The 12,903-nt window shown below is 43.6% G+C and overlaps 2 protein-coding genes across 2 annotated transcripts in view; both read left to right on the top strand.

Moving 5' to 3' along the window:
- Positions 1–12,903, top strand: part of LOC121920651 (leucyl-cystinyl aminopeptidase-like) — a 409,227-nt gene that overhangs the window by 5,130 nt on the left and 391,194 nt on the right. The window lies entirely within an intron of this gene.
- LOC121920968 (leucyl and cystinyl aminopeptidase) overlaps positions 12,085–12,903 on the top strand; it is a 38,373-nt gene continuing 37,554 nt past the window's right edge. The window contains exon 1 of the mRNA XM_042448325.1: positions 12,085–12,205. Within this exon, the coding sequence (XP_042304259.1) occupies positions 12,197–12,205 (9 nt within the window). The 5' untranslated portion in view covers positions 12,085–12,196. The remainder of the gene's footprint in view (positions 12,206–12,903) is intronic.

The following is a 12,903-nucleotide window of genomic DNA, read 5'->3' as shown; positions in this document are numbered from 1 at the left end:
CGATCGCGCGAGATTTTGCCGCCCTTTGAAGGGCAAAATGGCGGCGCCCATACGAGGCCTCTGCGGCCTCCGGAGCCCCGAAACGGGGCTCCAGCAGCCGCAGCGGGCCTCTGGGAGGAGGGCAGCGGGCCTGAAGTGGAGGAGGCTGCAGGGAGGCGGGCCTCTTGGCGCAGCCGCGCCAACACTCCCCGCCTTCTGCTGCCTCCCCCTCCTTCCTGGCCTCCGCGGGGGCCAAGAGGAGGCGAAGCCCCGGCCATCGCGCCGGCCTCTCGCCTCCTTCCTGGTCCCCGCGGAGGCCAGGAAGGAGGCGAGGCGCGGCGCTCGCCGGCGAGCCCCTCGGCTCTTTCCTGGCCTCCTCGGGGCCAGGAAGGAGGCGAGGCCGCGGCGCTCGCCGGCGAGCCCCTCGCCTCTTTCCTGGCCTCCTGGGGGCCAGGAAGGAGGCGAGGCCCGGCGCTCGCCTGCGAGCCCCTCGCCTCTTTCCTGGCCTCCTCGGGGGCCAAAGAGGAGGCGAGGCCGCGGCGCTTGCCGGCGAGCCCCTCGCCTCTTTCCTGGCTCTCGGGGCCAAGAAGGAGGCGAGGCCGCAGCGCTTGCCGGCGAACCCCTGCCTCTTTCCTGGCCTCCTCGGGAACCAGGAAGGAGGCGAGGCCGCGGCGCTCGCCGGTGAGCCCCTCGCCTCTTTCCTCCTGGCCTCCTCGGGGGCCAAGAAGGAGGCAAGGCCGCGGCGCTCGCCGGCGAGCCCTCGCCTCTTTCCTGGCCTCCTCGGGGGCCAGGAACGAGGCGAGGCCGCGGCGCTCGCCGGGGGGCTCCTCGCCTCCTTCCTGGTCCCGCGGGGACAGGAAGGAGATGAGGCCGCAGCGCTCGCCGGCGAGCCCCTCGCCCCTTTCCTGGCCTCCTCGGGGGGCCAGGAAGGAGGCGAGGCCGCGGCGCTCTCCGGCGAGCCCCTCGCCTCTTTCCTGGCCTCCTCGGGGGCCAGGAACGAGGCGAGGCCGCGGCGCTCGCCGGGGGCTCCTCGCCTCTTTCCTGGCCTCTCGGGGCCAGGAACGAGGCGAGGCCGCGGCGCTCGCCGGCGAGCCCCTCGCCTCTTCCTGGCCTCTCGGGGCTCCGGAGCCTCCGTTGCCGCTGCTGGGGCCCCCAGGAGGGCTCCTGCGACGGCAGGGGGCCCCTGGGAGGCCCGTTGCCGCCGCTGGGGCCTCCCAGGAGGGCTCCTGCGATGGCAGGGGGCCCCTGGGAGGCCAGTTGCCGCGCTGGGGCCTCCAGGAGGGCTCTGCGAAGGCAACGGGCCCCTGGGAACCAGTTGCCGCCGCTGGGGCCTCCAGAGGGCTCTGCGAAGGCAACGGGCCCCTGGGAGGCCAGTTGCCGTCGCTGGGCCCTCCAGGAGGGCTCCTGCGTGGCAGCGGCCCCTGGGAGGCCAGTTGCCACCGCTGGGGCCCTCCAGGAGGGCTCCTGCGAAGGCAGCGGGCCCCTGGAGGCCAGTTGCCGTCGCTGGGGCCCTCAGAGCTCCTGCGACGGCAGCGGCCCCTGGGAGCCAGTTGCCGTCGCAGGGCCCTCCAGGAGGGCTCCGACGGCGGCAGCGGGACCTGGCGTCAGGCCAGCAAAGACGGGGGGCCTCCGCGCTGGCGGTCCCACCGGTCTTTCCTGGCCTCTGACAGGGCCTGGGGCCCCGTCAGGGGCCGGCAAGAGGAGGTGGCACGGCCTTGGGGGTGGAAGCTCCGCCCCTGGGGGTGGAGCGCCCCTGGGGGGAGCTCCGCCCCTGGGTAGAAGCCCGCCCCTGGGGTGGAAGTCCGCCTCCAGCATGCGGCCCCGCCCCCGGGGTGGAGCTCCACCCCCCCGGCTTGGCCCCCCGGTTGTCTGAGGGACACCAACCCGGCCCCCGGCTCAAAAAGGTTGCCTACCCCTGTGCCACATCTTCAGCTGCCGTTAGGGTGGGGGGCACTCACAGGGAAACAGATGCGGAAAGTACAATATCATCACATCAAAAACTTAAACACAAAATGCAAACTGTCATGTTGCGCTTTGAAGCTCCGCTGCTTTTTCGTCGCCAAGCTAAATGGAAGTGGGGGATGGCAGTTCGATGTGGGATGAGTAAAAGATTTCCCTCCATCAACACACACTTGCAGCCCATCTTTTCCACAAGAAGCTAAAGTAGGGTAAACATAATCCTCTTCCAAGCTGATATATGTCCACAATGCCCTGTGAGGTAGATAAGTGAAGACCATGATTGCCATGTCATCAACTAATGGCTAAGTAAAGATCTACAAAGTGAGATCTACAGCATCAGTGCCCTAAAGGCGTCAGAACTCAGTTATCTTGGAAGCAAAACAGAGGAAGCCCTGGGTGGGGACTGCCAACAAATACCAGGGGCTAGGCTATCTAGATTACATCCGCATGCATCCTGTAGTGCTGCTCTTCACTTTAACTGCCTGGCTACCTCCCATGCATTCTGAGTATTCCCTGCTAAGAAAACCCTATGAAATTCATGGTTGTGTTGTCAACTGAACTGTTTGGAGTGTGTGCATGCTACACACACACACACAAACACAAGAGAGAGAGACGAGAGGAGAGCGACGAGATCGGTCTCCCTACTCTACTCCAGCATTTGAATCCTGACACCACACTTGCTCTCAGTTACACCAGCAAATGGCTCTAGGTCTTTCTCCCTCGCCCCCCCTTGTAAGTCTTCCTAGGCACGCAGAAAAAAACAGGGAGGATATAGGAGTAGATGGTAGGAAAAGATTTAAATATTCCCTTCAGTGCACCCCCCCCAAAAAAAAATCCTTTCCTTGATTATTATTCTGAGGGGGAAAATCAGCTGATGTAGATGACTCTATGTGTACTACTCAGCTTGCCAAGGAATGAATGTTGCTTGGAGCAAGCTGTTGGGACATGCTTGGCTTTGTATGTATACTTTGCTGAAATGTTTTGTAATAGAGTGACACCAGATCAGGACTCCTGTTCTCTGTGAATCCTGAAACTTTGCTGAAATGTATTGTAATAGAGTGACACACATGGATAGGACTCCTGTTCTCTGTGAATCTGTGGAGAATATGCAAGCAGGTCCTTTCCTTGGTAAAGGAGGTATCTTTAATAGGAGATATATTAGACAGGAAATATATCCTGTCTGTTAAACCCCTCCACTCCTTCAGGCTGTTTTTGACCTCTTGGTTGTGTTGTAAACAACCAGAACTATCTTATTATTGATGTTTGTAAGCTGTTCTGAGCACCTTTTTGGGCTGAAGAGCGAGATGAAACTGCTATAAATAAATGTGTTAGAAAACAGGCATATATTAGTCTTCAAATTATTTCTTATCTATTTCTGAGCCTTATATACAGTTTGGTGATTTTTTTTTTACTATAAGCTGGTATGGTTTTGATGAATTCACCCTTGATTTGTGATGGCCCTTGATTATGGAGACCAAGGTCCAAAACATACTGCAGAAATAATCCAGTTTGAGACAGCTTTAACTGCCCTAGCTCTGTGATAGGGAATTCTGGGAACTGTAGTTTATTGTGGCACCAGAGCTCTCTACAGTTCCCAGAATTCCCTATCACAGAGCTAGGGCAGTTAAAGCCGTCTCAAACTGGATTTTTTCTGCAGTATGTTTTGGACCAGTGGAGAACAATTACATTTTGTCAGAACAATTATATTTTGTCTGTATCTCTGTTGGGGAGGGAGCAATCAAGTCCTGGTTTTGTTTCTCATTTCTTATTCAAATAAAAATGCAGATGAGTTTGGGTCTGTAGCAGGGACCTTGGGCAAGTCACATGCTCTCGACCTCAGGGGAAGGCAATGGTAAACCTCCCCTTAACAAATCTTGCCAAGAAAACCCCATGATAGGTTTGCCTAAGAGTCATCATAAGTCAGAAATAACTTTAAGGCACACAGCAGCAGCAGCAGCAGCAGCAGCAGCAAGGACACATATACCTCATTTGCTCTACTGACTCCTTCTCCTAACTGAATCTGCCTACAAAGAGGCCTGTGACCTCACTGGAATGGAAACATGCTGGATTGCAAAAGAGGGGTCCCTGTTGAGATGCAAATGGACTTTAAATTTCCTGGACCTTGAAAATATCCCTATTGCCATATGGCCAGAAGGAGGAGGAACCTGCCTGCACAAAATACTGTATATCCTCCCCCTACTAAGGACTGAAACATCTGATTCAGGCATCTGATTAACATCTTCAATTCTTTCTTTCTTTCCTTCCTTCCTTCCTTCCTTCTTTCTTTCTTCTTATTAACCTTTATTTATAAAGCGTGTAACTTTCTTTCTTTCTTTCTTTCTTTCTTTCTTTCTTTCGCATGTTTGGTTTATAACATCTTGCCTGAAGAAGCCCATGGACCTTTGAAAGCTTGCAACAATTACTGTATATTCTCATGTATAAGTCTAGAAGTTTTAGTCAAAAAATTACCCAAAAATCTGAGTCGACTTATCCAAGGGTCAGTGTAAGTACTGTACCTTAACTCTCATAAAAATAGAAACCATCTGCTAGTGAAAGGCAAGAGTGCAATCTGTCCTGGAAGCATTGACCTTCCTCTAATCTCTCATCTATCTATCCTTCAGTGGGAACACAAACAATTATGCCTCCTGCAATTTTGTAATTTCTTTGGCATTGTTTTTCTTTGCTTCATCCTTTGGATCCTTTGTTCATGCTCCTACGTTTTACCCTTGATTTATCCACAGGTCATATCAAAATCCATAATTTTGGCCCCCAAACCTGCCCTCACTTTATACATGAAGTGGATTTATAATTGAGTATATACGGTATATTGTGTGTTTTGGTTGGCCAATAAAAGTATCACTGATGGATTTTTGTTTGAATCTCTGAGGGTATGAGAAAAAAAAACTTTCTTGTAGTTTTTTAACTGAATCATAAGACTGCTTCAAGAAAATTATTTTTCTAAATTCATGGTAAAAGAGGGTAGTGTGCTTGTTAGCACTTCCAGTCAGCCACAAAACTAATGCGATTATCTGTAATTAAGGTATTAGTTGTCATAAATTGTGATAGTAATCTGGTCCTGAACTGAAATAAAATTGTGAGACTGAAAGACTGGAAATTGTGAGACCTAGATAAGCCCTTTGTATAATATCTGTAACAAATAAATAGCTGCTATAAATGATTTTCTATCAATAATAATTTGGGGAGGGTTTTTTGCATGCTGGGGAAGGATGGACCATCTGTTCTCCTTCGAACCTCCTTCTCTTTCTTGCCCAGCAAAGGCTGTAAGAGGAAAGAGAAATCTCTCATCAGAGGTCTGAATTTGAAGGCTCCCTGGCCTCCATCACTCTTTATACTTTGGTTTCTGTGAGTCTCATTATCTTTCTCTTCTCTGCTCCCACATACATAGAATTAGAGAGCGGCAAAGGTTACCTACATCTGATCTAAGAGCTAATGATCATATGCTGTTGTGGTCCTGCAGTCAGATTGTCCGTTCAAAAATATTCTTATTTCACAATTTTTGTATATAGCAACAAGTGTTTGTGGTTCAGTTTAATCATTTCTTGGACAAAGATGTTATCATAATGTACTGTTTAGTTGCTTTGACATTTGTTTGATTTTTTAAAAACATCATGTACCTTCTTATCTGACAAGGAGAGTATAATGTGCCAAGAAAAGGTGTGAAGGTGCTCAGTGTTTCAAAAGTAATGTGGTTTCTCTGACACACTGGAGTAAAAGTTGTCTTGTTTTCTTGAAAGATTCCTAAGTCTCCATACTTGATTCTGCTATTAGAAGTTGATTCTTCTATTCCCTGCAAAAAGGTTAGAGCAAATTTATTATGTCATACACAGCTTCTTTGGAAAAATAGTATATTTTTAAGGTAGAAAGAAGGAAACTGGCATTGCTGCAGATCTTAGAACACAAGAGAAGTGGATAAATCTGTGTCAGGGGATTTGATTTCTGTGGATACCTTCTGCTGGTATATATTAGGTGAACTGGATTATGCATTTGAGTGTAATCCAGGTCTCATTTGACAAGACTTCTATCTGCTGTATTAACATTTATCTATCTATCCCACCATGACTCTTTCTTATCAGGGAGAGTGCTGGTATTAGTATCATACAATAGAAGACAAATAAAGACATACAATACTATCTGAGTATGGTACCATCAATAACATCAAACATTTCTAAATTCAGCATCATGCCTGATGCTGAAATGGACTAAATACTGGAGTGTGTCAGCTAACTTTTTAATACTGCTATCCTGGTACCTCTTCAAGGAATGAAGAAAGGAACTATGTAATATGTTAACAAAATCATCTACAACAATGAAGTAGATTAATTTAAAATTACCAAGCAAAATTCTAGTTTAAACCCCATGTTTAAATTATCTGGATACATGGGGGAAAGGCTCCCAGTCACAAAACTGTTGGTCTATTTGAAAGAAATAATTCTATGGAAAAATCTGTATGATTGTCTACTGTTCTAAGGCTGGACATAGATGGAAAACATATACCTTACCTGACCTACAGTCAAGATCGACTCAAGAGTAGATAACAACAACAAAAAACGTTTACAATAGAAATGCAAAGCACAGCAAAAGAGCCAATTGCAGAATCATAGAGTTGGAAGTGACACATAGTAATGTGGGAATCTACTGCTAAAGTAATCTGGGAAGTGGTCATCTAACCTCTTTTTAAAAATCTCCTTGGTAATATTTTAGTTGGAATCTCTTTACTTTGAATTTGAATCTGTTGGTTTGGTCCACTTCTCATTTAATCATCTACAGTATATGTCATGACATCCCTTCAGATATTTAAAGATGGTTGCTGTATCACCTCTCAGTTTTGTCTTCCTCAGGCTAGAGGTACCCAACTCCATCAACTGTTCCTCAGACAGATTGGTTTTAGAGCTTTTATTTTCTTGATTACTCTCCTGGATATGTTCCATCTTGTCAGTGTCCTTCTTAAACTAAGGTGCCTAGAACTAGGCACAGTATTCTGTGTGAGGTCTGACCAAACCAGAAAAGAGTATTACTTCTGTTGGGCTGGACACTGTAGTTCTATTGCTCCATCTTAAACTTGCATTAATTTTTGGCTACTGTTGACTTACATATGCTTGCAGTTTACCAAACTTCTAGATCCTTTTCATATGTACAATCAGTCCTCCTTATCCATGGATTTTTTATCCACGGATTCAAGCATCCACGGCTTGAAAATACTTTAAAAATATAGAAATTCCCATAGGCAAACCGTGATTTTGCCCTTTTATATAAGGGACACCATTTTACTATACCACTATATTTAATGGGACTTGAGCATCCACGGATTTTGGTATCCTGGAACCAAACCCCAGCGGATACTAAGGACCCACTGTACTACTCTCAAGCCAAGGTTTACCAATTTATATTTGTTAATCTGATTTTTCCTTTACAGATACACACACATACACACACATATTTAACCCTGCTGAAATTCATTTTAAAGAATAATTTATTTTACAGTAAATAGAATAATATGGCTATATATCTGAAATTCATTTGGTTGATTTTGGCCCAGCTCTCTAATATGTTATGGCTATCGCAAATTCAGATTGTGATTTGTGAGATATTTGTTGCCTCTCCCAGTTTAGTCTCATTTGCACATTGATGAACTCATCCACTGATCGATCCTTTAAGTCATTTCTGGGTCTAGGATAGAGCCCATTTGTCATTTTTCTCCAAGGTGGCCAGGTACCATTGGTGAGCACTTGCTTGGTTTCATTCATAAAACAGCTACAAATCCACCTAACTGTAGCATTGTCTAGTCCACATATTTGTCGGCAGGAATAAGGACCTTGCCAGAAGACGTACTGACATCAAAATACACTACATCGACAAAATTCCCATTGTCTACCACTTCTTATTGGATAAAGAGATGTGATTTCTCTTTTGAGAAACTCATACTGGCTCTTGGTAATCACAGCATTCTTTTTTTGTATTCTCAAACTGACTAATGTTCAGAAACATTCCTGGTGTTGACAAAGTTGATAGTTTCTGACGGGTTGATAGTTCCCAAAATCTTCTTTTTCTCCTGTTACAGACGGCAAAAACTTTTGCCTGCTTAACCTCTACAAGAATCTCACTTGTTTTCTGCGAATTCTCAAAGAATATTCAGAAGAGATCTGAGATTACATTTGCGAGTTCCTTTAAAACCCTTGGATCTAGTTCATATGGCCTTAGAAATCTAAATTCATGTGCCTAGGAATTCCTTTTTTTTTTTTTAAATATATTTTATTAAATTTTGATACACTGTAACCGACAAACAAAACATCTCGCAATAATTTCAGCTTTATACCTACACAATACATTCCCCAACCCCTCCCTACTTAATTAACATTCCTTATTTTAATTTAATCTGTAGTTTAATACCACTCCCTATATCCCCCTAAGACACCTAGAACGATTTCCACATTCTCAATACACATTCCCTTCTGTGACACTTACCCAAAAGAAAACCAGATAGCAAACTTGCTTGTCTCCCACGCCACATTCTCACAATTCTTGATGACTGTATTCTAATAATATCCAATTGAATTACCTATGTAGTGCTGTTCCTCAATTTCTATTGAAAATGTCTAATTAATTATTTAGATTCTTCTATTTAAGGGTATATCCCCTTTTTCCGTGAATTTCAATTCTTGTATTTCCTCTCTCACAAACTCTGGCTTATTGTTCCCTATTTACTTAAATTTGCAAAGGATCACATCTCAAAAAAAAAGAAAGAGGGAAAAAAAAAACAAATCCTATTTAACAATTTCATTGATATAGATTTATCCCTTGTTTTCCTTACAAATTCCCATCATCTAACATAATTTTATACAATTTCATCCATATTTGAGGTCCAATTAGCACTTTTCCCCCATTTTTTTCCCATAAACTTTATAACAGATTCCCAACTTGACCTCCATTTAGAGCTATCTTGGTTTTCCACTTTATGTGATATTAAATCTAATTCCATCATGTGAAATAGCTTTAATCTCCATTCTTCAATTTCTATTGTCTTATCTGATTTCCAACTTCTCGCAACTACCAATCTCGCAGCCGTTAACATATAAAATATAATTTTTCCAAACCTTGCTTCCACATCCCCATCTAACATACATAATATCATTGTCACAGCGTTAAACCTTAATTTAACTCCCAAAATTTCATTAATTTCCGTCTGGACTTTTTTCCAAAAGGTTTTTGCTTTGTCGCATAACCACCATAAATGGTAGAAGGTACCAATGTCTTTCTTACAGTTCCAACATATCTTATTGCCCGCCTTATATATTTTGTCTATTTTTACAGGTGTTAAATACCACCTGTACAAGATTTTGTAGTAGTTTTCTCTAACATATTGCGACGTAGAGTATTTCATTCTCGCATTCCAAGACTTCTCCCACTGTTCTAATTCGATTTCTCTTCCACAGTCCTGAGCCCATTTCACCATTACATCCTTAATTAATTCATCCTCTGTGTGCCATTCCAACAATTTTTTATAAATCTTTGACAGGGTTTTCGCCGCTTCTCTCCCCCTCAAAGATGGCGGTCGGGAGGAGGAACCGCTGATTTAGTATGAAACCACCTGTAATCTGTACCAAATAGTTTTTCCCTTAAGTCTGAGAAGTATACACACATTTCATTCACTTTAACATTATTTCTTGCGTAGTCTATAAGAATTCCAATGTTAGAATAAACTGCTATTCTCTAAAATCAACTCAACTTAATTTTTTCTTCTTCCAGAAATACTATTGACATGACCTCTTTTCTTGGGGGCGGGTTGGCTTTTCTTTTCAGGGGTGAGTGACTGCATATGGAGTGGTGCATGTGTCACGCCATAATTTTGTCTATAAGCTTGGGAGGGAGCGATTACGGTGGCCTCCAGTGTTGTTGGACTGCAAACCAATGGTAAAGGAAGTGGAAGTTGCAATCCTGCAACACCTATTGGGCCAGAATGTTCAGATGTTGTATGATTTCTGGGGTATCAGTGTCTCTGTAATTGAGCAGAGCAGCTGTACACAAATGACAGGCTCAGGAAATAGACTTCAGGAAGTTTTACCCAGTGTTTCCCCCCACCGTAGGTATTTCCTAAGAGAAACCTGGAGTAAAAAGAATTGCATTGTTCAGCACTGGTCCTAAGGTAATCAGTCTAATAAGATACCAAGCTCTTTTTACCAGCCATTGATGGGTGCCATTTTCCAAAGGTGCTCCATGTGCTTTTGGAAACAGTATCCAGCACTATCCACTTTTGATTTTCCGAAGGCAAAATCAGATAGAAAGGGTACATGGAATACCAGTGGCACCCATCCTGCTAGCTCGCATGACTTCCCAGGAAGGCTAGGACTATGTTGCTTAAAACTTGGACAAACATATAGATGAATGATATGCGAATTTGAGAACCTGTTTTATTTGGCTGTGTTAACTCATAAAAAGTTCCTCTTATGATAAAGGCTAAAAACAGTTTTTCTGCCTAATGAAAAACCATTCTGGGAATGAGGGGCAGATGTTTCATTTTTTCTGCAGGATCCATACTGGCTGTGAGAAAAAGGAGCCCCTTTCTCCATGGCCAGAACTGAAGCAATGTAAGCTAGGAAAGGAGATGTAGAGTTTCTGTGTCTCCTTCTCCCGCCCAGTCACTTTCTAAAAAAATCCATGCACTCTCGTTTAGTAAATGCAAGGATACTTGATTCATGTAGTATATGCAGCTGATGATGCGATAACGGATTCTACCAGCCTTGTTTCCAGGAGTAGTTTGTTCTTACATTCATTTCAGAGAAGCTCTACTAATGTTCACTGTTTGGATATTGGTATGGATGTATTTGCAGTACATGCTGACATAGTATTATGGATTATGTAGAACTGCATGGAAAAAGAATTCAATTGACTGCTGCATGAGAGAGGTGATGGAAAAATCTTTGCTGTAGGTCAACCTAGAATGCTTCTTGTAACAACCGTAATCCCAGGCTTGAATTGTTCCAGAAAGTATTTAAAATTGTAGCTGTATTAATAGGATATTAGGTCCATATGAATATGGAGGTTTTTAAACAGAGGCCTGGTGGCCACTGTTGAGAGTGCTTGATTGTGTATTCCTGCATGGCAGGAGGTGGACTGGATGGCCCTTGTATACTCTGTGAAACAATGAATTCTCATAGTGGCAGTTACCAGTCTTATCACACTCAGTTTGTTCTCTCTTTGGCATATTCATAGGTTGAACTTGTGCCTATTAGAAGATAAGGACTGGATAGTTGGTCTTTACATAAATAATTTCCACCAGTTCTCCATTGCTAAAACCTCCCGTGTTTCCCAAATTTTCATGCTTAATTGCTTACTGTCTATGGCAGTCTCCCCAACCTGATGCCTCAAAGCTGAGCTATAATTCCAGTCATTCATCATCAGCATGGGCAGTTGTTTCTGGCATTGGTGGTGGCAGTTGTAGTCCAAATGTTAACTTTTCCACACTCTCATTCCACAACCTCAAGGATACAGGTTTGAATAAGCAACCTAGTAGAAAAAGCATACTACAGTACTTCACATTGTTAACTATCTTTTTAAAGCAGACACTAATCGCCCTTTCAGAACAATTTCCTCCCTTCTTGGCTATGCTTGAGCAGAATTTATTGAGCTGTGGAGTTGGACGAGAATACAGACATATGAAACTTAAAAGAGTTTATGTGTGTGTCTTTTGCTTATTAGGCTTGGCAAAACCAAATGCTGAATCCAAAATGCAATCCTGAATTTTTGTGTCAAAACTTAGTCTTTGACTAGTTTAAGACTTTAAAAAACAGATGTGTGGCCAATTGCAGTGGGCCTGAATAGGAATAAAGAGTCTAAAAATGCAACTACTGGAATTGACTCAAAGCAAGTATAATGATGGTCTGGAAAAGGTTTATAAAGCACATGTATGGAGAAGAACAAATACTTGGAATAATTCCATGTAGGAACTTATTTGTAATATTTATTGTATCTAATGTTCTGGAACAATAACAAGCCTAGGGTATAACTTTTCCTCTAAATATAATTTCAGTTGCTTGAATATACTGTATGGCAATTAAAAAAAAAAATTGAAATAATGTCTAACATTAAACATTACATTTCTTCTGTTTTATATCAGGTGGCTTGCAGCACCAGTTCGAACCCTGGCAGCAAGATCAGCATTTCCTTGCTTTGATGAGCCAGCATTCAAAGCCACCTTTCAAATCAAAGTCAAGAGGGAAAAGCAATACTCTACTCTGTCAATATGCCATTGGTAAAATCATGTTATCTTCATTTGGTTGGGGATGGGGGTAGGGCAGGGATGGACATCCTATTATAATATGTGTAGATAGTCATATGTTCATACGCTTTGCCACATAATCAAATAATTCTTGCTGCTTAATGCAGAACTTGCTATCGACATTTTGGTTTTATCTTCTGTATTATTGTGAGAAATATGTAAACAAGTGGGTATTGTCTTAGAATGTTTAGCAGTAGAAACTATATGACAATTAAGAAAAGTCATTGGATGAGATAAAATGGAGAGCTGGCATGGTTAGTGCTCTGAGTGTTGAATTGGGAGACAGGGTTTGAATTCAGCTGTGGAAACCACTGACTGGCCTTGGGAAGTGACATTTTATCACCTATAAAGGCCAAAGCTAGTGTTGGTGCTATAGTCAATCTATGTGAGCATACAGACCAGTGGATTACATTGACTAGAGAAACAAATGCTGACACTCATAAATACTGCCAAGAAGGTTTCCCCCACCCCCTGACATATTCTTCTAGTGAGCTGTAACAGAACTTAGGAAATGTTGGATACATGGTGTTTGGTGGTAGAAACACGGACACGGGAGAAAGTGGGTTGGGAGAAACATTAAGCTAACAACATAAGAAATATTATTTTGGATAATAATATGTTACCTAAATGTAGCTAGATTAGCCCATTCATGTATTGGATTGTTGGTTCTT

This window comes from Sceloporus undulatus, chromosome 2 (genome assembly GCF_019175285.1).
Source record: "Sceloporus undulatus isolate JIND9_A2432 ecotype Alabama chromosome 2, SceUnd_v1.1, whole genome shotgun sequence".
NCBI lineage: Eukaryota > Metazoa > Chordata > Lepidosauria > Squamata > Phrynosomatidae > Sceloporus > Sceloporus undulatus.
The sequence above is the reverse complement of the archived record's forward strand: the minus strand, read 5'-3'. Positions and strand labels throughout refer to the sequence as shown.